Consider the following 26,672-nt stretch of genomic DNA (forward strand, 5'->3'; position numbering starts at 1 on the left):
ACATACTTTGGAGTGGGACGGATCTCTTGACCATTCTTGTACCATTTCAGGTCTACTGTGGGGTCTGCAAGGTCCACCACAAAGCGAATCTTCCCTCCTTTGTCCACCTGGTATGCTGAATCCAACTTCTTGGCAAAAGCTTAAAAAAAAAGAAACAATATCAGCTTTACAAAGATACATACTATAGGAAAATGTACTGAAATCTGTGAAATAATTTTTCATACATATTGATTGGATTTATTAGAGCAAAATATCCCATGCATAAACAACCATTTGACCTTTCGACATTCACTGATCAGACGATTTTAAGATTAACAATCCATAGTGAATCTATGATCCTAAACATTAGTGACTAAGCATTTAATCTGCAGATCTAATAAGACCATCTCAAACATGAGTCAACACCTTCACTCTTCTTCTCCTCTTTCTTGGTTTTCTTCAGCCTCTTGAGAAGACCCCTCAGGTCTGTGATGCCGTAGGTGAAGGCGATCTTCTCATACTCGTCTGGCCGAGCAGTCTTCAGGATCTCCCACACATCCACTTCTGGACCCTCCTCCGCCTTGGGCTCCCTGGAGCCGGACACGAGAGGACGGTGTGAGGTCAGGGGTCACAAGCTGGCGTTTGCGACGTGTCCTGAGGAACTGCTCAGTGCTCACTAAAGGTGTGGGGAACAGGAAGGGGAGGGCCACTGACTGTGCTGGAGTGAGACTGTCACTGTGGTGCATCTAGCTATAGCTAAGAGCTAAGGACTATCACACTAAAAGAGTTCTCTTAGATCCCTTTGATCTGCTCTGCTGTGTCGCTATTGTCGTTTCTCTCTCCCCCCCCCCTCTCTTTCTCTCTTTCGCTATTACATATTGTACACACTGTCTATCTCTCTTTCTAGTTCCTCAGGACATGTCACACAAAGGGATGGGCTTGACCTGCACTCAACCTGTCCTATGACATCAGCCCTGGATGATGTGTTACAGGGGAGAGGACAGCAGCATGAATAACACAGCAGGGGTGTCCTATAGGGAAAGTGTAGTCCTACAAGGGAAGTGTAGTCCGACAAGGGAAGTGTAGCCCAACAGGGAAAGTGTAGTCCTACAAGGGAAGTGTAGTCCGACAAGGGAAGTGTAATCCTACAAGGAAAGTGTAGTCCTAAAGGGGAAGTGTAGTCCTAAAGGGAAGTGTAGTCTATGAGGCACTACAAGGGTTTACTGCTGACACACGTGATTTAACACAATCAGTAGAGGGTTCAGACTATAACAGAGGAGTTGAACACATCTTAGTGCAGGGTTCTGACCGGGGTCGGTTTCATTTAGTTTGGTCGTTGTTACTTGCCTTTGCGGGTGGGATTTTGCAGATGAAACAAAATTAAAGTCATGATTTTATCAGTGCTGAATGACAATGAATGACAAAAAATGTCAATTTTTTTTTTTTAATTTAGCTTTAGCTTTTAGCTTTGGAGAAATGACTATCTGGCGATCTAGCTAACTCATGGCAGCATTGAGGGAGACAGTATGACCTCGAGCAAAGAGCTGCTGCCAAGGACATTTCAATCAGTCCTTCTCTCCGACAGTGTGTACTTGCCCATCCCTTTGTCTGTGTCTAAGTGTGTTCAGTCACCACTTCAGAGACGCTCTGACAGTGTTAGAGATGAAGGCGTCCACAGGGGATGTCATGTCTGTGAGATCCAGGTTAATAAGCATGTTGCCCTGGGAGTGAGTAGATCCATTAATATTGGCTATATAAAGATCATTCAATCAGCCCTTTCTTTCAAGGACATTTTACCAAATGTCTGAAAGCTTTGAGGCAAACAAAATTATTATTTCATTCTTTCTACGTATTTTCTTGTATGTTTATTTTCAGGCGATTATCAAGTCTGAAATAAACATTGTAGTATGCGCCTTATATTTCTATATTGAAATAAAATGACAATGTAGCGATAACACTATTTCCCAGCTACATTCATAAATGGTCCACTAGCAGATCATCAATGATCCGAAATTGAGCCCTTTGCATCATACACATTTGTTTAACTTGCTGTTTCTTGGAGAGCGCTGGTCCAACCTGAAGAGGGATTTATGGTGCAAAGGCCATTTCTATCATTGCTGATTGTTAATAGAGCATTTAAGGATGCTGCCTTTAAATGAAGTGTTACCGTGCTACGGTAGGCCAACACTCTTGCTTATCCAGTTCCTAGAGCTACATTCCATGCTGGGGACGCTACAGGATTACTTACCCGCAGTAAGGTCTATTTGTTTAATTACATATGCTTTCTCTACTAACCTGTTCATTCTGAATGTGTAGGGAAGAAGAAGAGACAAGCCCAAATAAATGGGTAATTTTACCTCAGTGAACAGTGTCACTGCCTTTATCTATTGTACTTATGGCTGTACATCAAAAACATACCGTTTCTACACCAAGAAAAATGTTTAAAAAAAAAAAAAGTTCAAAACTCAAAAATGCAGTTTAGTTTTTTTGGAGTGGGAATTAACTTTGCATTTGATTTACTGTAGCACCTGATATCTATTTCGTAAAGAGTGTTTATTCATAATTGATGTACTCATACAGTACATGCAACAGGGAGGCTGGTGGAAGTAGAAATTCGAGGATGGGCTCATTGTAATGCATGGAATGGAATGAGGAATGTTATCAAACACACATGTTTGATACCATTCCTTATTCCGTTCCATACATTACAATGAACCTGTCCTCTGTTTTCTACCTCCACCTGCCTCCACTGATGCAACTTAACCTATGCACTCACTAATATTAAGATATGATTACTTCTAAATATAACATCTAAAGATACTGTAATGCACACAAATACCATGTGATAAAATCTAATTTGAGAGTAAACGATTTACAAAGAGTAAACGATTCAATGATGGTTGCTGGGGCAACACATTTAATTCACAAAAGAAAAAAAAAGAAAGAGAAAAGAAGCAGAGTCCCAAATAAGGGTATAAAAAAAAAATGACAAAAAGACTTGGGAACAGACTGTTGTTCTCACCTATGTTTAAGAAGACCACTAAAGTCAAGCTCCCCTGCATCGTCTTGTCCTTCACTGCTGTTGTTAACAAGAAGAGATTAATAGAGATTTAATCAGAGACAGTAACAGGCACTAGAAAAACAATGCTAAAAGGACAACGCAAAGCATTAGCGCTGACTTCAATCGATGCATTTGGTCCAAGCTAATGCACGATTGGAGGCTTACACAAAAACCCTTCACTTCAGTTTCCAATAAAAGGCTTTGAGCAAACAGGTTTGTGCAAGGACTATCAAGAGCAATCCCAGCTAACGTATAACATTTTCACAATGTTTCTGCTATGTTGCAACCACGTCACTGAGCAGCTACATTGAGATAATGCTATGGGGCTGGGATGTTTTGCGTTGCTTTCTGTCACATTGTTGGGAGGTTCCAAATGCAAGCGTTGGCCTTTGAACAGTTCAACACATTGAGTTGGTTGGTTGGTTGGTTGGTTGGTTGATTTGTAATTACCCTTGATAAAGGTTAATCACATAGAATTTCATGGGAATTATTTGTCAAACCAAATAAATCACACTGGTTTGTCATATTCGTATTTGACAAGTGTCATGGTTTTCATATTGAACCATGATGTTCCTTCTAAACCATGGTCAGGTTTTATGAGTATCACTGGAATCTAACAGAATGTTGGATCATAATGATCTTAGCAAATACTTTCACTTTTTGCTTTACAATTTACAATTGTCATATTTGTCGATCATGACAGATGAGAATACACATCATTCCTTAATAACATGAATATGATGTCGCTCTCATTACCTTCTTTTGAAAGCTGATCGAATATCAATATTCTGTGAGACCTGTTCGATTTCTGAAAAACAATAATGGAGACATCACTCTATTACCTCCTGTGCTTCATTTTGAGTTATCTACAGACATGAAACTCTATAACTTGAGACTAATGACCACACAACAAACCTTTGACTTCCAGGTCAAAAGAACAGCTGTCAAACTTGTCCTTGTAGGTGACTTCACACCTGTAGCTTCCCGCATAGTTATCTTTCGCCTTGATGATGTGCATCTCAAATGTGTGGATCTGCAGGGTGATACATAGGAATGGGCAGGACGGCAAAATTACCTAGTTGAGGATGGGGGAAGGAAAAGGGGAAAAGGATCAACTACTGTACACAGAGCTATAAGTTTGTACCTTGGTGAATCGGTCAAAACTCTCTTTCAGCTGTAGATGTTTGCCGGTCTTGCTGGCAAGGTCCATCCATTTCCCTTTAATCCACTTGACAGCGGGTTTACGTAGTAGATCTTTGGCCTCCACTTTGGCAACAAAGGTGATGTCCGTACCTTGTACACATGTGACAGACAGCATGAGCACAGGGTAGATATTATCCTAGATAGATGTCCTATGCACATGAGAGGGCACTCCTTGTGAAGAGTGTAAATACATTGGCGAGTGGCAGGGGAGGCTGGTGGAGGTAGAAATCGGAGGACAGGCTCATTGTAATGCATAGAATGGAATGAGGAATTGTATCACTTGTGTTTGATACCATTCCTCATTCATTCCATGCATTACAATGAGCCTGTCCTCAGCCTCCACTGGTGAGTGGGTGATAATTGTGAAATCTGGGTTTGGTCCTGGTAGAGGCATTGTTTGGTCTTATCTGGGGGGATTCACGTCTAATACATACATATCTAATTAAGGTTGAGAGTGTCCCTCCCATAGAGATATGGTCCCTCCACTTGTAATTCCAAACCCTCTCTTCAGCTGTTTGAGCAGAAGGAAGCACTCACCCACAGTGATGGAGCCTCCCTGGGGTTTCTCTATGAGCAGGGTGGACAGTGGTGGGAGGTCTATAGGCTTGTCAAGGTCCTCCGGAGCTGTGCCTTCCCCCAGAGACCACACTGGTCAATCAGGAGACACACACACAGACCGTCACACAGAGACCTCGCAATTCATTCAACACAAAGATACTAACGCAAACCTCATATACTCATGGATGGAGATCCAGGCAACCAGACAGCCCCATCTCTCTGAATTCTTCTGAAAGTGATAGAAAATACTTCACAGAGTAGACAGACAGACAGACAGACAGACAGACAGACAGACAGACAGACAGACAGCAAACAACCTCTAACTCCTCCTATAGTATTGTATATGTACAACTGAAAGCTGAAATTAATTTCGCAACATGGAAAGCAAAACATGAAACACAAAGCGAATAGCTCTAATTGGAACAAGGAAAGCTTTACCCCATGTCAAGGTGGAAAAATTGGACTTTTGATGTGAAAAGTGCTCAGATGCGTTCTTCATGCTCCAGTCTTCTTTGTGATGTCAGAGGGCTAAGAAGATGACTTATACAGTATGTGCGCAGTCGCTATGCTCCACATCCAGATGTGATGATGTACAGTAGTCCCAGGGGGTCCCTTCTGCCATTTTTAGGACCCTTTTAATCCATTTAATCCCTGACCGCTATTGACAGTTTACTCAACACTGTTAGAGAGGTCACTTAATTAGCTTCCTACTTATGTGGAGCTGCAGTAATTTCATTCATTTTCCCGTGGGGTATGAAAAAGATGAGAATTTCCAGAAGCCCCATAGCTTCCTACAAGCAGCGGAGAGGAACAGAGTTTGGACTATGACGTTTCAGAAAATGTCATCTTTTTCATGAAGCGCAACATAGTCTCTGGCCAAATGAACCTGAACTTGTAAAGTATGCTAAGCCAGGTTCCATTGGACCAGCTATGTTGGGAAAATGATCACAGCTAAGATTAAACAGTAGATAATGTTTTGGGGTTGGCTTGATCCAGAGAGAATTCTCATATACAGAACAACTCCGCTATTAAATATTCAGTTCACTTCTCATGTTATCGTTATCAGGGCTACCATGGTTACACAGCATTACCTGAGTCTTTCCTCCCCATGGCTGACACAGGGCAGCTATCATCTAAATAAAGGCAAAGACAAATTTACAGTATATTATAAGGAATATTACTGTAAAGTCCATAGAAGCAAGCACACACAAACATACAAGACCGGCAGGCAATAACACAGACATCTAACAACATGCTATACCCAGAGGAAATTTGACATGATGCAGCTGTCAATCAAAAGCTATTGCTCAATCAATAGCTATTGTTTCACCTGGGAGTAAAATCTTTTTAGAATCGTGTTAGATTTGTTTGTATTTCTTGAAATATAGTTTTATGATCAGAATCCCAAATGTATTCATATAAATGTACATTAATTTGTTAAAAAGATAAAGTGAGATTCCTCTTCGTAATATTTTTTTTTATCATAGATACATCTTGTAATTATTGTGTTAATGTTGCATATTTCACCATGAACTATCTCATCTCCTCTTAAGCTGTAAAAAATAACTTCAAAACACACAGAAAACGTCTAGAGATAAACATGTCTGCGAACATGTTTCCTACATCCAGGCAGTTGAACATTCTGGTCTAAACTACCAGTTTGGTCAGAGCTGTAGTGGGACAGTAGGATTATTAACAAAGAGATCTTACTAGGCAGCTCAATAGAGAGTTTCTTGAGTGAATTGGCATCCTCTGTGAAAGAAAGCAGAGTATTATTATATTAATTATACTGTTTTTAAAAGTGAATCCGTTTTTGACTTTATTGACGAATATTACTAATATTGACCCTCTGTAATCGAAACATTAAATTAAATTAAAACTCTAATTACTCTCACGGACAATTCCTATTGAAGTGAAAATGGATTAAGACCATTCAAGACGACATAATTAAGGTATGAGACAGTACAAAAAAACAAATACACGTATATTATTCTCATATTATATGCAAATACATGATGGGCATATATGGCATGTACAATATTCACCTTATGCGTATATATACATGTCACATGTGACCTTCACATTGATACCTTTATTTGGATTAATAATAATAATTAATAAATAAAGGCCTGTGCTTGTAGGAATTATGCTTAGACATTTTGGACACTGCGCACAGAAATGGCACACATAAACTGCATGTATGTATGTGATGTGAAATGCACAGACATACATTGCAACACTTAAAGAGTTGACCCGAATATTCTATAGTTTACGCCACTGCCTGGAAAATAGCCATGTTCAAACAATGTGTATATCATTACAGATTTGGATGAATGGCGTATAGTATGTGCATACTCCAAAAACACTGAGCCAAATGTCTTGCTAGTAAAGTTCTAAATACACTGTATGTGGCAAGTTTGACACCCATTCAGAATCTAGTGTTGGGTATAGTTAGGTATTTCCGACAAGATCTCCAGGGTATTTCTTGCTCTTCAGAAAACTTCCAAAACACCTACAGTATGGGGGACTTGGTGTTGACAGGAGCATAGCCCTATAAAGGAGTCTCCATGGTAACTGTCTTGACAAGGCGGATGAGGAACGAATGAGGATGGTTTGTCATGGTTACCAACCTGCTGGGGGTGGTGGTGATGGGGTGCTGGCTGCAGCATCATCATCTGCAATAAAGGTGTGATTGACACACAGGCCCACCTATCAAAAAGCTACGAAGACTATCACCGGCAGGCCAACAAGACAAATCAAAAGACGAGGCATGCGAGACCAGACAAGACAGGACAGAACCCGAAAAACAACATGCAAGTCTTTGTGAAGTGAATGAATGAAGCGTAAGACCACACACGTGTTCATGAGATTGAAGCGTGTCCTGGTGAGACCACAAACTGTGTCTATTCTGATGGGACAGTGATATGTGAGATCACACTTGTGTGTGAGATCGAGGCATTATTGCTCAACGCGGCAAGCTTGTCGCATGGCAAGAAGCGCACAAGCTGCAGTTCCACACGTGGGAAATAAAAACGTTGCTAGCTAGCGGCAGCCAGAAGACATGTTCACAACGGATGCATGGGACTAAGACCTACAGTAACTATTAAGGGAAGTTATCTGCCAAAGAAAAAAACCCTGTATCCTGTGCAGGGGAGGCTGTTGGAGGTAGAAATCGGAGGGCGGGCTCATTGTAATGCATGGAACATCCTCCGATTTCTACCTCCACCAGCAGCCCCTATATCCTGTGTTACTTAACAGAAAAGAGTAACTGCGCTCCACCTCCAGATGCTGCAACGTTACAGAGAGAGAGCTTTATGCAGCCCCTGGTCCAGTAAATGAAAGATTATACTGAATTGATCATTTAACAGCAAAACATTGATGAGTAGAGAAAACATGTGGGTCTAACATAAGAAGTTGAGAAAGGACACATGCACATGTAGCACAAAGGCACTAGAGTAATGCTGGTGAGGGACAACTGGGGAAAGATAACCTTGCATCCAAAGCGACAGGCGTGTGGCTGTCAACTCTGTGCGTCAACACTGTGTGTAGTGTGTGCTTGTTCCTACTGTACAGTATAACGTCACTGCAGCTGAGAATGAAACCCAGGCCCTCATCTAAATACAGTACAGCCTGCGAGCTGCACTGAGAAAAACACACACACACCCACACACACACAAACACACACACAAACACATACACAAACACATACACAAACACACACACACACACACACACACACACACAAACACACACACAAACACATACACATACACAAACACACACACACACACACACACACACACACACACACACGCACACATTTCCAGTAGCAGACCTGGCGTTGGGGCTGGCGGTGGGGCTGGCGGTGGGGTAACCACCATAAGTACTGGCTGTGCTTCTTCCTTCTCAGCAGGTATTGGGGGTGCTGATTGGAATAAGGCTATCATAGATTAAACTCACCTTCCACACACGTTACGACATCTATTCCACTCACACAACAAACCCCCCCCAACATCTCAGTTATTCGTCCATTTCTTATACATACACAAAACCTCCAATACTGGAACTGTTAACTTAAACTGTACTGTATGCTAGAGTAGTACTATAGTATCTACTATAGAGTAGTACATATAGTATGATAAGCACAGCTTAATCATTAATATTCAACAGATCTAATATACAGCTCCTGAGCAAACTTAATGGATACTTGAATGGTCCTACTGCAGGTACATAAGTCGACTGTATGCTGTATAAGTCTATCGTGAAACAATTTTAGGGGTGCTGTGGCCTTTGAGCACATGTTACAGAAACACTAGTTGATAGTCTAGACGCTGCCGAAAGCAAAGCATGAACCAATGTATGGCCTCTGTCAGTGAATGTCAATTAAGTCCATCACATTGGATCATAGAGGCCATTGAAGCAAAGGGCATCATTGTCTATTCCAAGCAGCGCTTCGATTCAAAAGGAACCCTGACTCAAGCAGGAACAAAGGAATCCCTGACTTGATTAGTATGGCTCTTATCCTGTGAGAGGGGATAAGGGTTGATTGTAAAGAGAGCTTTGCACAGGCCAGGGTCATAGATGTTCAGTATACAGTATGACTGGCACAGACAGGAGGGCGTTCCTTCTGATTTAGAAGCAGTAAACAGCATGCACTTTGACTTGAGACTGAGCGTTACTTACCAGGCGGTGGGGGTGAGCAAGGGGCCGTCTCCTTTACTTCAGAGTCCACTGACTCGACTTGCTCTTTAACCCCGACCGCAACAGGCTCTGGTTCTGGTTCTGGTTCTGGTTCTTTAGACCCATTCTCTACTGGATCGGGCTCCTTAGCCACCACCTCTACTGGTTCAGGCACTATGGGCTCTGGATCCTTCTCCTCAGTCACTACCGGGCCATTCCCCTCTGCTACAGCCTCTGTACAGCAGACATAGTGCCAAGCTGGAGCAGCAAGCCTCAAGCAAATGCACTGGCAGCCATACAAAACACTGCAGTTCATATGAGGTGTACATAGCCAGTGACCAGATTGGCTCTCTCCATTGAAAACTGTTGATTTACTGTACATTTAAGGAGGTCAAAGCATAATAATGGGAAGATTGATCCACAATTCAAGAAGACCTCTAGTTGTCCAGATTAATCTACACATTACACGGGAGGGTTGTCAACAATCTGGTCATTGCATATCTACAGAACGTTCTGGAAGGAAGTTGAGTTTTACCAAGTCGGCAAGCTTCTATTAGATTACATCAAAATGTATCACAATATCCCTAAAATCATACTTTGTATCAATATTTAACAAACCCATTCATATTAGGTACATTTGAGTGTGACACTTTTCACAATTTTGAGACAAATTTGTATTCTGTTCTTAAAGTCGAAATGATGTGCGACTTGATGTTCATACTTCCTCAATCACACTGTACCTCTTCCATATGTTCCATATCTTCTATATTCCAGTACAATATTCCAGTACCTCATACAATCACACAACACTGTGACATGCTTGGTTGAGATAGCCTGAGTCAATGTTAGGGACAGCATCACAACAAGGCGAGCAGGCAAGTGTGTGTTAGTCGCAGTGCAAGCACCTGAACATGTGCAAAGTATGTGCCTGCAGATATGTGTATTTGTATGTCAAGAAGGTAGCATATTTGTAGCAGTAGATGAACTAGTTTGACTTTGCATGTTGTTTCAGTGATTCTGAATTTGCCTTCGTCATGAAGTACAACAGTGAATACACAGAAAACAGAACACGTGATGTCAGTGTGATGTGCAAATTAACATCCTGGGGAGAGTGGGGTGGGAGGGAGGGAGGGAGGGATAAGGGGAGGCTGGTGGAGGCTGGTGGAGACAGAAATCGGAGGACGGGCTCATTGTAATGAACGGAATGATGGAATAAGGAATGGTATCAAATATACGTGTTTGATACCATTCCTCATTCCATTTCATGCATTACAATGAGCCCGTCCTCCGATTTCTACCTCCACCAAGAGGTAAGATGGAAAATAGAGCAGGGGGGAGGGGGAGAAGAGGGAGCAGACAATAGTGCATGGGTACCCACCTGGGGGCGGAGAGATCTCGAGGGATATCTCAGGTATGGGCGGGGCGTCACTACTGTCTGGAGCAACACAGTATGTGACAAATATAGCAGGGATGGAGGAGCTGCTTTTTATAGCACAAAGCTTCAGCATCTAGATAGCCTAACACACACACACTCACTGTTTGTCCAACCTCGCTCTCCATATTTCCATTCAATCAAACACGGACAGGGACACATGAATACACTGTATTCTTAGACACACTCATGCACAATCTCAATCCAGAAGGATATAAGAGAGCAGATGAGGATCAACCAAATACATGTTTGGATAGGAAACAGTCTTAGATCAGTCTTACAACGCCGGAGGAATTTGTCTGAACAAGATGAGCTGTTTATGTGTAAAGACCATGGGCTGCTTGATCATGAAAGTGATTCAGTTAGGTTGATAGATGAAATGCTCACAGGAAGTTTATGTATTTATACATACAGTAAGGTTAATTGTGTGGCCTTAACTTACTGTATGTTCTGCTTATTCAGAATTCATCCATGTGCTTATTTTGTTTGCCTCTTACCATTGCCACCAAGAATTATGTCGTACTGCAAGATGTACAGAATCAGGTTGTAGGGCCACTGAATCCAAATGAGAGCCAATATTTCATTCTGAAGCATTGTTACGGTATTTTCACCGCAGTTGTGAGGAAATATCAGGTATTCACACAAGAGCAATGTTGAAAGTGAGCACCCAGGGACATATTTAGCCTGAACCTGAGAAAGCTCTGCCCCCCTACCAACCACGCCAGCCCAAGATGCTGCTGCTCCAAGGTCAAACCTGGCGTCGGCAGTCAGCCAATTGCATGCCAGTGCTCTGGTCACATGGGGGGGGCAGGGGCATCAGCTGAATCAACAGGCCGGGATCAGCCAGTCAGCCATCGGAATGTGGAGATTCTAACTGCTTGGTCGTCATCAACCGACAACTGAGCGACTCCCCACATTTACACTCTTACACTCTTACACCTTTAAACCACCGCTCCACAGTGACCGTGTTTACACATTCACGCTCAAGTCAGTGCTGTAATACTGTAGTCATATCATGTGTACAGCCTCAGTTTTAACTTTGAAGGAGCGTGCACATTTACACAAACATTTTGAATAGATTCATACATCATCACCTTACAAGCTAGTACAGGTAGGCCTATACCAATTAGTGTTCAGTCAGCTCCACAATAGCCCAAGACTAGAAGTTACATGTCAGTTTGTGGCTGAACATCTTGACTTCCTTGGTGTGTAAATGATCATCTCTGTCCACAGGTACAGTGACAAATCTCAGATAATCTCTTATATAAATATAAGGCTGTTGGTTTAGCAATAGTTTGCTGTAGGTGGTGGTTGTATGGTTCTTTGCCATTGTAATAACGTTACTGCATTGTCTGTGTGTGTGTGTGTGTGTGTGTGTGTGTGTGTGTGTGTGTGTGTGTGTGTGTGTGTGTGTGTGTGTGTGTGTGTATGTGTGTGTGTATGTGTGTGTGTGTGTGTGTGTGTGTGTGTGTGTGTGTGTGGGTGTGTGTGTGTGTGTGTGTGTGTGTGTGTGTGTGTGTGTGGAGCATGGTTGGGCATCAGCCTTCACTCACCTTGAGGTTGGGCATTACTCATCTCATCTACAAAAGAGAAAAGAAAGGAAAAGAAGAAAAAAACAAAGCGATCATGAGTTTTCTTGTTGTGTGAAGGGTTAAGGTTAGGGTTAGGGTTCAATCAAAACGTTACTCTGAGCCTCCTGTTATATAACTAATGTAGCATTCTGAATACATTGTATGTTTACTGTATTATGACGACGCGGAAATAACTCTTGCTGTTGCTTGTCATCACTGAGTGATTGGGCCACATCATCTTGTGGTATTGCACATCACCTCATGTCTAGACACCCTGTAGTCCAAACTGATTAAACGTGCACCTATTGACACACCACTGGTTTGAACTCTGCACTGTCTGGGCTGATCAAACCAGTGCAGGGGGCAACAGTACATATTTGGACATTACACATTCTAAACCAATTAAGGGACTTAAAGCTAGGTCTCACTGGATCAAAGCCACTGCACATCCCTTGGTATGCCGAAGCCTAAAGGGTCTAAAAGTGAACCTTGTGTGTTATTAATGGGTTAGTGGAGCAGAGTCACGTGCATTGTCATCTGGTCCTTATGAGAACGTTAGCAGAAAATCTCTACTCTTATGCAACACTTTGGGGCCCTTCCTCTTTCCTCTTCCTACGGAAAGTCCATGCCGAGCAGGTTTAGTCATCTTCCTAACCCTAACCCTAACCCTAACCCTAACCCTAACCCTAACCCTGTTCTAATTCATTAGGCACACTGCAGGAACAGGACAATTGACCCTATCGTCACATTAGCAGAGCACATGGAGGATGGATTATACTGTAGCATTGTACAAACACAGACATGGGCTATCAGTCGGTGATAGAGGCTGCATGAGGAGTATTCAGACCAAGACTGATACTGTATCAGACCCCAGGGACTATGACACAACAACCAACAGAGTGACAAATCAATAGACAAAAACCAATAAGTTTATTTGGCTCTCATTTGCACATACCGTAAAATTGACAAATTTTACAATAGCTCATAATCTATGTATCTATTCATGCAGTTGGTTTTGATTTGTGTAAGACATACATACAGTGGCATTGCTATGTTTGTTTTTTTATATGGATTAGACCACATCGCCCTCTAGTGGATATATTTCATCTTAGTCTTAGTCAGTTGATTGGCTAAAAAGGGAGAAAACACAAGAGAGAGAGAGAGAGAGAGAGAGAGAGAGAGAGAGAGAGAGAGAGAGAGAGAGAGAGAAAGGACAGAGAAGTGGTTGGGGGGGATTTTGTTTTAGGGTGATGACACTACCGGACAGCTTTGTGCCATCACATGTTCTTGCCTGTCCATTTCTAACCTGTGGCATTCGGTGATGAACACCACTGGCACAGCAACCCTGTGAATTCTGCAGGGATGCCAGCGTTCCCAGTGCCAGGCACAACGGGTGCTTTGTCAATGACCCTGAGGAATACTGGACATTACTGTGCCATTCCTGTCGCACAGACATATGAGACGTCTCTCTCTGTGTAAGACAGCTTGCCGCTGCCCATTGGGAGTTCTCTCCCTGGTGTCTATGTTCCTCTCTTATTACCGTACAGAGACTGCCCCTCAGTCTCTAATTTCTTAGTTTTTAAATACATACTGTAACGCAAACTACTCGCAGCCACATTACTTGTACCAGTACACATGTCTCAAATATCAAATAACAAATATTTGATCAAAATAAAAAAATAGCTAAAATAGCAATATTTACTAGTCTCCTATGGAGCTTCAATAACACTTGTTATGTTTGTCTCCAGACAGCTTAGTTGTCATGGTATTCTTTAATAATGATGCTATCACTTCACCAGATGTGAAGTGATAGCACCCATGTTGACAGAATTATGTTCATGTAATGATTCTGTAATGATTGTCAGTCATCTGTATGATGATGCTCCAGTTCAGATTTAGACTTAGATCAGTCTTACAACACCTCAGACCTCATCCAATACAAGTTATTGTTGGCCTTCTCACCAAGAATCCTACAGGGTCACATCATGCAAACAGAGAGAGAGAAATTCTCTTGTCTCACCATGTCTCATTAAGGAGATGATGAGAGCTGTGAAAGGTATTGTTTTACCTCAGAGAACTCCCAGTGCAGCTGACCAGGCTCCAGGTATTTTCAGCTGTTGCCCCTGCTGTTGCATAGACAGACAGGCTAGGCTCATACAGACTCCAGTGTGAGCCAAACGGCCATCTCTGGTTTTATCTTCTTAATATAGACTGAGATCTCTTTAATACAGTTCCTTTATTACAGCTACTTTGTTACAGTATTGTGTGCTGGTTCACTTATTAGGAGAGTCAGTTTCAGGATGACTGACTCCCCTGTTTCCTAAGAGCTCTGAAAATGAGAGCTGGTGGAAGTGAGGGTCACAGAGAGGAACTGGTGAGAGCCTGAATGTGGCTGTGTTTAGCGATTAGCAGCAGACAGGCCCCCCTGTGTTGTTTACCTAAGGCTTGATTTATGGCGTGGAATTCAGAAGTTGACCGCCATGCTGTCAAAGGCTACAGAGCAGGGAGGGTGAGCAGTAGTAAATATACTGAGGTGAGGAGATGGGCTTTTCTTCCACTGAAACCCAAGACTTTGAGTGAGGGGGGGACACAGGGGATAATGGATCACACTGGCCTCTAACCCCGGTGGGAGTTTTGTGGGTCTGTGTCTGATCCCTGAGTGCCTCATCTCAAATAATGGTGTGATTCTGGCAGGTGGTAGAGAGATGTCTGTGTCATTGCGTGGGGTAAGTGGGAGAGTAAGCAAGAGAGGGAGAGGAGGAGAACAAGGGAAGGGGATTAAAAGTCTGCTCATTCTGCTCTATTCCAGGGACAAGGAATCCAGGTCCCAAGAGCTCCATGGGCAAATCAGCCAGTCCGTCATCTCTCATTCTGCTTTTTAAAGACTGTAGTCTAAACCAACATGGGTCTCCTCCTCTTCAGCTGTTCAGTCATTTAGAAGAACAATACTTTTTACACTGTCATTTATCTAGTCTTCTGTACATGCCAGTTATTTATGGGCAATGGTTGTAGTGGACTGGCATGCGTCTGCTGCGACTCCTCTTCCCTATGGTTTTGTCTCCAAGGGGATCATGAATGTTTATGACAGTGGATGAACTCTCTTGGGGGGGCATCTCTGCTTTACTAATAAAGCACAGTCTGTTGAGGTGAATCATCCTGGGCGCTCAACAAGCCTGTCAGTCATCCTCAGGGTGCCTCATCCCACCATTATGTCACAGTCTCATCTGTAGCCATAAGATATTGAGCCATTGAGATATTGAACTTTATTGAGACTCCAACTATAACGATGTGGCACCACAATAAACTGATCCAAAATTCGAATGCAGACAGTAGAGAGAGTGGTTTTAGATCTCACAGCTGGCTGTTTGAAGCAGCCAAAGGTGGATAAGACTGGTTGCTGCATACCTTGTCAATTCTCCATATTTACTGCTGTCATTAAAATAACTTCCATCTTGCAAAGCCCTCCCATTCCATGCTTTAATCCCCATTGTCCTGAAGCGGAGGGGAATGCTCTGGGAGAATAGCCTGGATGCATGTGTGGAGACAGACGTGCCATTTTTGATGATGTGTGAGGACTACGCTACAGATAGTCCACCAGAGGATAAACAGTTTATAATAAAACTTGTATACGCTCCGTTGGGGTGGTGTCCAAGTGATGAATACATTGTTGCTTTCCTATAGATGGGCATGTGGCGCTGTTGAGCAAACTCCCCAAAGGCTTGATCTAATGGAGGGGTGAAGTACAGCCATGTCATGATGACAGTGACAGACATGAGAGGATTAACTGGCAACACTGATGGAGATGATCGTACAGATGACAAAATACTGCCCCAGAGAGGAGGGGTCAAGGAGTATGGGGATGAATATGGATCTGGGGCCGGGTCTGAGGGGTTTGAGGGGTCGTGTTTTGCTCCAGCTGCACAATAACATATTGCCTATCCCGCTAAACATCCATCAGTCATTGGCAAGAGCCACAACGATAACCTCCATCATCACCCCAAGGCAGACTGTATCCATCATTCACAGGCATCCTAATACAGGATAATCCCGACACAGTCATTGCATCACCCTTCAGGGGTCTTTGCTGGGGTCCAGCTCAGCCCAGCGCCAAATACCGGTGCCCATCAACATTCCTCCAGCAAGGCTCAACATCACATGTCTCCCCTCCAGTACGTTCCACCACACTGTCCATCATGCCAACAGCAGGAGCAACAATAGCAGCTTTTTATAAACCTCTTGCATCTTCATCTCTCACGATGAGGCAGAAACATGCAAGCAGTAATACAACACTCTTGACAAAGTCACCTTCTGAATTCTGGTGAACTAGAGTAGCTGGTTGGCCTTGGTAGACATCTCAAGATATGTTGAACTCCTTTCAACATAAGCTTAAAAATTACTAATTTGCCTAAACAAAACAAAGCACCCAACACGAGATCCAAATTAAAGCGTTAAAAAGTCAACATTGGTGCCCCCCAAGAAAGGTATGATCTACTGAGACATTCATAAATTAACAAACAGGAATTTATAACATCAACTTTTCCTCATGTCATGTGCCATTAATTTGTGGGGGATTATGACCTGAAAGGAACACAAAAATAGAAGCACATTTCAACAACAAATAATTGAGTGCAGGATAGTTCAGATAGTTCAGAGTAGGATCCTAAAAGTACACCAAGTATGTGTTAGATGCCCTCTCAAAAAGCGAAGCTTCAGGTTGTACAATACAGTCCTTGCTGAAATCCTTTCCCCTAGGCTAAATATCATTCCCCTAGGCTAAATATCCTACCTTTCTTTGTGGGTTCTGGCATCTTGAGCCGGATCCCAAGATAGTCGTCAACGAATAAAAAGCTGCGGTGCCCTCAGACCAGCCTGACTGTATGGGAGGCCAGGTGGGGCGTGGGATCCCTCAGTCCAAGGGGGTCAAAGAGATGAAGATGGGGTACTAGTGAAAAGCCTCTGGGACCCTCAGACCAGAGTGATGGGAGATGATCAGGGCACAGTGTGAGACAGTAGGGGAATCTCAATGGGGGCGAGAGCCAGCACAATGACAGATCTCGGGGAGACGGGCTCCCTGGCCTTATATAAAGAGGCGGGAGGCCCCTCCTCTCTCCAGCTGACAGTGCAGCTCCATCCTGCCCCCAGCATCACTGTCCTCAATGGCCTCTACGCCTGCAGCTCTTTAGCCTGCTCCCCCAGGGCTCTGATATGGTGCTGGGTGGGGAGAGTATGAGAGAGGTGGGGTTTAGACCTTGAATGCTACACCCTGGATCCAAATTATTTATTTCTGCAGTTATCCTAAAGCTTTTTAGATGGAACAATACAGTTTACATTCATTACATTTACATTTATGGCATTTAGCAGATGCCTTTATCCAAAGCGACTTACAACAAATACATTTGTTTAAGTAAGTGAGTTTAAGTAAGTTAGAGTTTAGCACTGGCATCCCAGGCTTGTGGGTGGGTCTAAAGAATGGAATGAGGCTTCATTTCATATGTTCTGACGGGTTATGACTATCTACTAACTTACAAACACCTCACAGAAGCCATTGCAGACAATGCATATTGTTCCATATGTGGTAGCACTTCAACTAAGCACAATTTGGCATCATTTGATACCAGGTAGAGTAGTTACAAGTCGGTGCTCCCCCAAGCATGGTCAGGGTTCCAGGCAACAACCGGTGCAGTACAAAAATAAGCTGGTGTGGGAGGAGACAATAAGCTGGTGTGGGAGGAGACAATAAACTGGTGTGGGAGGAGACAATAAGCTGGTGTGGGAGGAGACAACTCCCTTATGAAGAGTGAGAAGTAGGGCATGAAAGGAAGTTACTCAACTGAGTGATATTGGGCGCGAGTCCGTAGGATTCATCAAAGAGCTGCCTGATTATTCAGCTACAATACACTCCGATACCCAACGGGTTTTTTTGGTGACTTTGGATGTTCGTTATGCAAAAAGTTGGGAGGAGTTAAAGTGTCAAGTGTCAGAGATCCGTTTAATCCCGGGGAAATGCTGTCCAAGTTCAGTAGGCTTGTCTGCCGGGCCAAAAAATGCTGGAGAGATGCCTGGCCAATGGTTATATGGCCTATACTTAGAAAGCTGTTATAAACCTTGACATTTGACATATCTGACATGGAAAGAGGGTTTGATAGACAATTCTGGGATTGATGTGGTCACTAGGATTCTAATTAACCTTTTAACACTTTGGGCAAGTGATATATCAGGCCCCTGCTCTCTGGTGAGGCTGTGACGATTTGGTCAACAAGAGTTAAAGCTGTTGGACTTCAAGGGAGAGGTCAGCATGGTGCTTTTGTAACCCACACATTAAGGCGTCTTACCTAAAGCTCCTACTGAGAGACTTAGAACATCATAACAACTGAACAATACCAAGATCCTAATACTGGAGTAGCTCCTCAAAAACCTATTGTAGGCTACATTATAACATGTTATCCTGTCATTCCAATCCATCAGAAACAAGGTAAAGTCAATATCAATCAGCACAGCAGCAATGAACACAAAGGCCACAGGAGAGTCAAAATATTGTTCTTCTGTCTGGAACAATAACTCTGCATGTGTCCATTCAGGCTGCCCTGTTGGAATGGGCACAGTAAAGCCCTTTCAAATGAAACACTGAAACCTATGTATTCAATCCCTCCTCCACACAATACTGCACACCTACAGTATGCACATTGTCTCCACATGACGCGGCAGCCATTAATGATGCACACCAGACAGAATTCATCAAGAAAAAAAGTGGTCCTGCCGACTTAGTGTTAGGTGACTGCTCACACAGTTAGGTTTGAAGTATGTGGCCTTTCTTGGTAACAGACACACAGGGCTCTGTTAGCCCATTTATAACTCAGAGTGGGCTCCAGTGGTAAATGCTAGGCTTAGGGAAGTATCATGTGGGTCTGCTACAAAGAGCACACGAAAACCATTTGGAATTGCCTGGGCTGGGCAGGAGTCCGCATCACAGAGGAGATTTAGCCATGAGGTCACTCTTGAGAACTGGTAGGGACAACAGGGAAATAAGAGGAGCAATATTGACCCCTGCTGGTTACATCAGAGCATACCACCTTTTCCTCTCCCATCATGTACACAAGACACCCCCCCACACACAGACACAGACACTTCTTGTGTGCACGCATGCATATATGTAACCAGACAGTGGGTAAAAATATAGTAATATAATAGACCCACACTCATGAGGGCTGGAGAAATGCAGACCAAACCGGTTCACATTCAAGAGGCTGCTGTTAGTGATATCCATTAGGCTCCTGCATAATTCTGCTCTCTGAGGAGTAGGGCTCACTTTAAATGCCGTGGCTCAGCATGGAACATGTCATTGACAATTGTTGAGGACTATAAATAGACTCCTTTCTCCCTCCCTTTCAAATATGGAGATGGAAAAGCAGCACCCCAAGGTGTGATCAAATGTCTGTCTTCTTCTGAAGACATGTCAGAGAGCAGACATAAGACTCTCTCTGGTGTAACCACAGTTTGCCCTATTTGCTACTGGACAGGGAGCATAAGTGAAATCAAAGAAAAACATCCTATAGGCCACACAAAGTAATATCTGTGCTGAATTACTTTAAATGTGTGGCATTGTTCCTGTTTATTGTTGTGACAATGTATAGAATTACACCAGCCCATACACGTGTGGCATTGCGCGAACCATGATAAATGATTCAGCACTGCACAGTTTTGCTCTGTAAAAAAAACTATAGGTACTATAAAAATCTACCTCATTTTTCATTCACTAAAATATGGTAGATTGAGAGCCTCCACTAATATTTGTGAGAGGTGACACCACTCTCTTGCACGACTGGTTAAAATTAGGGTCAATTTCACTTACGCAATGACATACTGTGCATATACTGCACTACCTGTATATACTGTTCACACTGCACTTTTCTGCTTTTTTGCACTTCTGGTTAGACGCTAACTGCATTTCGTTGTCTCTGTACTTGTACAATGACAATAAAGTTGAATCTAATCTAATCTAATCTAAACATCCCTCCTTGACATCTTGGTGGTTTATTTCATGTAAAATAGGCCACATCGTTGTTCACCTTCTTATTTTGGACAGTGAAGTGTTTTGAAAAGGAACTAAAGAAGGAACGCCAAACCTCACAGTGATTTTACCACAGGCAGGGCAGGCAAAATGTCTGACGCTGCACGCGGTTTTGAAAGCTCCAGTCGTCATGCAAATGAACGAAACCAACACTTTAGATTAAAACAAGTGATAGAATGCCTCGTTTTATGATAAGAACACTCACTTTATTAATTATCAATTTTCCTGGGTTTATCCCTGGCATTATAACATTGTGTTATCAAGGAAGAAAATCTCTCTCTCTCTCTCTTCTCTCTCAAGCACACACACACACATACACACACACACACACACAGATAAGGAGGGAGACAAATAATGAAAACGAACATTAGGAACAACTAACAGTCTTGAGTGAATAATGAGATAATAATCTGATGGGATTGTTTACAATACAAATGTTAACATGTGTGAACATCTGCCCTCTACAGTTTTCCATGACGGCATTTTTTCAGGGCGCTCAGCGTGGCATGGCTGAACTGGTAGGTGAGCTTCTTCTTCACCTTGAAGATTTCTCCAGATCGGGCATAGTTCCTAAGTGCACGAGACATCTTCTGGTAGGTCATGGGCCTCCTATTGCCTTTCCTCTGCCCCCAGAGAGCTGCCACCTGGTCTTTATTCCTGGAGGAGAAGCGGAACACCCCATTGGTTGCTGCGGCCGGGACCCAGGAAACACAGTGGGCCATGTCAGGATCCTCCAGCATCTCAAACAGGAAGTGAAACAGACGCACCTTTCTACCTGTAAGTAGTGACGTTGGTTAGCAGATAGGGTGGAGTTTCCCCACACAATTTGCAACAAACATAAAAAATAAAAATAAATCTTTGTGAGATGATGATGGCGGTGCAGATGGCAGTAATAATAAAGTAAACATTTTGGTAATCTGATATGTAAAACCTGCAGAGATAGCGGCTGAGCCGTGAATGGCTTCATTGTCTTTTACAGTAAAGGGCAGGTCTCTTGCTCTTCAGGCATTGTTCCCTTAGGGCAGCAGCAGCTCCAGTGACAGTATCTATTAACCCACAAAAGGAGAACTCACCTCTCCCAGCAGGTCCAGTGTGTTGTGTTGGCGAGAGCCATGCTGGCACACTGTTTGGCACCAAACCTCTCTCAGACAGTTTTACATTGTTTTGGTTTTGGTCGAGTGTTGAGTGGCCATGTTGTAATGGCATTGCCTGAAAGGTATGTTCCTCACCCTAGGTGGGAAAACAGAGCAACTGGTTAATCAGTGTGCTGCTTTTGACTTAACTACTCATGACAAGAAGGTTATTATGCCATGCTTACAGTTGGTTCATAGCTCCAATTCTCACAATACATTTCAGCCAAATGTTCCTCCATAGACCCTGGTGTAGGCAATGTAAAACACAAACGGTGGCCGTAAAAATGTAGAAATACATAGAAGTCAAGTTATCAATATATAAGGATTATTGATCAATGACACCAACCTTTCTCTCTGCTGTCTTCTCCAGTGTTCTGTTGGTAGTACTCCTCTAGAAACTCCAAAATCACCTCCAGATCTGTCTGGCTGTCTTGGAAAGAATTCTGATAAAGATAGTAGATAGATAGTCATTTACTTTTGCCTTAAAGGATCATTTTGTGTCAATGTGCATTGGTGGGCACAGGTGTCCATTTTGCTTAGAAGGGTCCCATATTTACCATCACTGTCTTATATTGTGGTCCTCTGTTCCAAGTCCTTATTGCAAGTATTTCCCAAAGTCTCTGAAATGAAATGCATAGGTGCTCTGAGACACCCAGTCTTTTATTATGCCCCCTGACATGAGAACCAGTTGGGCTGCTTATCACCTGGCCTCCACCACCAACCACAACCGTCCCAGTGAACCCCCACCACAGCACAGAAACAATGACCACCACTCCACAAACCCCACCATCAGAGCAGCACAGTCTCGCAGTACTGACCACATCCTCTCCGCTGGGCGAGATAAGAGCATGGGCCACTACACTCAAAACTCTCTCTCTGGGAAAAACACACTTGTCACCATGTTTGTCTTTTGGGCATAGACATAGTATAACTTTTGTTAATGTTTTCCAGGGTTTGTATTGGGAGAGATATGACTTAGGATTAGACAGTGGCCTGTCATTTTACTACCAGCAATATTTGTCTTATTAAAATTATGGAAATAGATCAAAGTTCATGGTTTATTATTTCTATTCTGGACAGGGAAGTTGTTTAATTCATTAATTTATTCATTCGTTTGTTTGTTTAACCAGTATTAGGTGAGGGACAATACCACAGTAACAATGTTGATGTTGTGTTAATGTTGAGTTGAATGACTCATTGTCTGTATCCCAAAAATATTGGTAAGTAATTTATTGAAATATATTTTGCAGAAATACAGGTGATACATTTGTTCATTCATGTTAACATTTAAAACCAACATTGTATTAAAATATTTACATTTAAGTACAAAGCATGCTTATCACTGGCAGATAGTTCTCATAGGAAAAAAAAGACCTATGAACATTCATTACCATTGGTAATTACACAAGCCAAATATTTTCTCTATCATCACTACTTTTGGTAGAAAAACAATGACTATGGCCAAGCCATTGTGGTAGGCAGCCTCAAAAATAGAGTACATAGAAGGTGTGGTATGATTTGACTATAGACCATTTTTCCATGAAACTGTATCTGGGATCACAACTTGCTAACACTGGATGACGTGAGGCTTGTGGTCTGATCACAGTCTGTTTGGAGAGGATAATGTCCATACCAGCTGTGCCACTCTGGTGCCACAGAGCCATAGTAGCCCTGTTCAGCCGGACCATGCTGCTGGTGGAGGAGCACATCTCGGCCACAGTGGCTGGAGGGATGCCCAGAGATGTGGGTGGTGCCAAGCCTCTGGATGATCACTGGGTTAAACTGGTAGGTGAGTTTGCGGCGCACTTTGACGATCTCGCCAGTGCGGCTGTAGTTGCGCAAGGCCCGCGCCATCTTCTGATAGGTCATGGTCTTGCGGTTGCCCTTGCGCTGGCCCCAGCACTCGGCCAGTTTCTCCTTGTTCTTTGAGATGAAGTGGAAGGTGCCACTGACGCGGTCGGTCCACTGGATGGAGTCCACCATGTTGGGATCACCCAGAGCCTCATACAGGTATTCATAAAGACGGAGCTTTTTGCGACCTGACAACATCAAGAGTTTGGGTTTCGTATTTATTTAAATAGTCAAACCATAAACAGGCAAAGATAACATTTGAGTGACATGAATTTGATACTCAAAAATTAACGTTAAATGACTCTCTTACATGTACAGTATATTGTCAGCGCTGATGGCCAATGCCTGCTCACCTTTTCCATTCCTTTGTAGGGTTAGGATGGAGGAGAATTGTGGAGTCTCCACGGTAACAGAGGGACCCAGAGACACATCAGGGACAACATGGGGCCATGACGACTGGCGAGAGGAAAGACACCGGTCAGGTGACTCACATCACATACTTTTATTTACTTCACTTAACGATACTGTACTCAGTCTCAGGTACGGCAGAGTAGAGCAAATAGCAAAACAGCTGCTTGCTCTGTATACTTACAGGAGTCTCATTCCAGTCATATATGCTGCTTGGTACATCAGAGGGGTGTGTGAGGGAGTAGCAGTTGAGGCTCTGTCGCATAGGAGCCTGCTGGTTACCTAGAGTCTCATAGTACTTATACTCTGAAGAGAAGGGGACAGATAAAATCATTCATTACTGCCATGAAATCTAGATCTGTAAAGGAAGGAACAAATATACACTAAATATATATACCCCCCCCAACAAAAAAAATAAGAAATACAAAATTACCTGATAAAAACATATTATTTTAATATTTAAGTTAAAAAATAATTATATTTTTTGTAAGTCTCAACAATCATGTTTGTGCCTACAAAGCTGACCCTGTGTAATATTTGCGGTGTGTGTTCTGGAGTGACGTCTGCAAGGTCTATTAATGAAATAGGTGTTGTAATGTTGCTATACCTTGTTCATAATATGGGTTGTCAGAATGCCGTTGAATCACATCAATTGCATCCTGGAAGTGCTGGTTGATGTCATTATCCAAGGAGCCCTAGGAGTTGGTCACATGAAGAAAATCAACACATTTACCACATATTCATCAGAAAGAAAATGTTATATCATATACTGCACAATATACTACTTGTTCCCAAATAAAACAAATGTTGATATATCATATTAAAATTTCAAATTTAATTATTTAAAAAATGAATAAATAAAAAAGACACTTCCCTGAGACAACAAGAATTGAAACAAAACCATCTGTATTTCCCAAATAACCAGCAAATATTTCTAATGTTCATGACTCACCATATTATGTTTCAGCGTAAACTTCTGCGGAGGCTAGTGTCTGTGTCTAGAGCTAGGAGCAGGTGGATGCAGGTGTTCAGTGTTGGACAGGTATATATAGAGCAAGAAAAATGTTCACCGTTCGGCTAAACTAATAAAGTCGTTGGAATAAAGAGGTTGGTCGATTTAAATGTGTCAACGTCAACTCCTCACAGCACAGCCTATGTTGAGGAATACTTCTCTTTTTGGAAGAACAGATCAGATACCTCCCACAATCACTCTTTCATTTTGTTCTGAGATCACAATCCATGTAAAACAAATACCTCTTTTGTCATCTCACATTCAGGAATATAATTTACTATCATTCCAATTTGCATTTGTAGATATTGATGACAAATATACATGTAATTATTAGAATAACTCTTCAATAAACATAGACATTTACTGTAAATTGAAATCTGATTTTTTTTTCCTTTCTAACTCAAATTTATGCCTCCAGTGTTTCAAGAACATTGCCTAAATATTACTTTAATTTTCCCAGTCAATCATGTAATCTCAAATGGTCATATACCAAAGGGACATATTTACCTTATTTGTATGCACATTTGGAGGGTGCATTGCATACAGGTCATTTATATGTTGAAAAGTGGGTTTCCGCCTTATCTGTCATAACAAGGCAAGATCACATATCTACTGTACGCATACCACATGTCCGACCATTATGTATTGTATTGGTACCATTGGGAATGGTCCCTATTGCATCAAAATAAATAAAACGGTTTGCAAAGTTTCTTCTCTGTAGATTACTGTGCCGACATTACTGTGATATTAGTTAGTGTAGGCCTGCTGTGTCCAAGACACACTTCATAAGGTGAAAATGAGCCTAGATTACAATAAACTCATTAAAAAGCATGTCAATATTGAGAGTCATACTTCTCTTATCATTACAAGTAAATCATACAGTGAAGTGTTGTGTATGTTGTTAACCTCTCAGCCACTAGGGACTGCTGAAGTACCAACCACAGTTCATTTGAACACCAATTTTGCTCATTCAATTTACAGATTTTTTTATCTAATTTTTACATGAAATACTCTTTCATGTAATCAGATAGATGGGGGGTTTGTGTCATTGACAGGAGCAGATTAAATGTAACCCTTCCAGACTCATATAGTTATGAAAATGTCATTTTATGAACAGTATCTCAACATGGGCCACATTATATGGTATGGACATTCTAATTATAAGCTTTCACAAGGTCAAAAGTCAGAGACACACAGTACCAAGCAAATCTGCAATAGTGAAAGAACAAGTTTGATAGGTCCTGAGCAGAATGTCTCTGACCTTTGACCTAGAGTACCTGTGTTGTAAAAGCAGGAGTAATTTTGAGAAATGTTGCAAGCAAACATTAATGTTTGACAGTGACCATTGTTAAGGACATGTACAGTGTCTTGTCCACCTAGCCAGCTCCTCCCTTTCCAGATAAACATGGTCTTTTTGAGAAGTCAATGTATTACATGGTGACGACATGAGTTTTAAATATCAACTGACTGACTCCTGAAGTTCCCCTTTCAGGTTTACTGAGTGAATGCAGTGGTGATCATGGGTGGATGGTAAGATGAAAAGATTATGGACATTAACATTAAGTTACAGAATAACTGAAAAGTAACTAATGTTCGTAAAAAGAAAATGATGAGAGCATGTGTGTTGAGCTTGTGTGTGCGTGTGTGTATGTGCACACGATTGTGCATGTGTGCATGCATACATGTGTGGTTCTTCCTGTCTGTGTGCATACTGAT

At 42.3% G+C, this 26,672-nt stretch overlaps 2 protein-coding genes across 7 annotated transcripts in view; both read right to left on the bottom strand.

Moving 5' to 3' along the window:
- Positions 1–17,516, bottom strand: part of mybpc1 (myosin binding protein C1) — a 29,273-nt gene extending 11,757 nt beyond the window's left edge. The window contains exons 1-14 of one of the 6 annotated variants that reach the window (XM_083692254.1): positions 17,271–17,516; positions 12,467–12,493; positions 10,860–10,916; positions 8,637–8,726; positions 7,432–7,476; positions 6,512–6,553; positions 5,893–5,934; positions 4,781–4,891; positions 4,185–4,333; positions 3,956–4,073; positions 3,797–3,848; positions 3,002–3,058; positions 406–569; positions 7–139 (exon numbers count right to left, since the gene is read on the bottom strand). In XM_083692254.1, coding sequence (XP_083548380.1) covers positions 7–139; positions 406–569; positions 3,002–3,058; positions 3,797–3,848; positions 3,956–4,073; positions 4,185–4,333; positions 4,781–4,891; positions 5,893–5,934; positions 6,512–6,553; positions 7,432–7,476; positions 8,637–8,726; positions 10,860–10,916; positions 12,467–12,493; positions 17,271–17,292 — 1,109 coding nt within the window. In that variant the 5' untranslated portion in view covers positions 17,293–17,516. Of the gene's footprint in view, positions 1–6; positions 140–405; positions 570–3,001; positions 3,059–3,796; positions 3,849–3,955; positions 4,074–4,184; positions 4,334–4,780; positions 4,892–5,892; positions 5,935–6,511; positions 6,554–7,431; positions 7,477–8,636; positions 8,727–9,484; positions 9,540–10,859; positions 10,917–12,466; positions 12,494–17,270 lie in introns of those variants that run through there. The other 5 variants (XM_083692256.1, XM_083692255.1, XM_083692257.1 and 2 more) reach the window with 5 other exon arrangements.
- Positions 17,517–22,900: 5,384 nt separating this feature from the next.
- LOC310820569 (transcription factor Spi-C-like) lies at positions 22,901–24,974 on the bottom strand. The gene is made up of 5 exons (XM_083692271.1): positions 24,897–24,974; positions 24,552–24,639; positions 24,129–24,250; positions 23,890–23,992; positions 22,901–23,724 (listed from the first exon to the last, which is right to left on the bottom strand). The coding sequence occupies exons 1-5, from the start codon at positions 24,897–24,899 to the stop codon at positions 23,243–23,245; spliced, it is 798 nt and encodes a 265-aa protein (XP_083548397.1). The 5' UTR covers positions 24,900–24,974; the 3' UTR covers positions 22,901–23,242.
- Between the last annotated feature and the right edge of the window lie 1,698 nt (positions 24,975–26,672).

This window comes from Argentina silus (genome assembly GCF_951799395.1).
Source record: "Argentina silus genome assembly, chromosome: 20".
Lineage (NCBI taxonomy): Eukaryota > Metazoa > Chordata > Actinopteri > Argentiniformes > Argentinidae > Argentina > Argentina silus.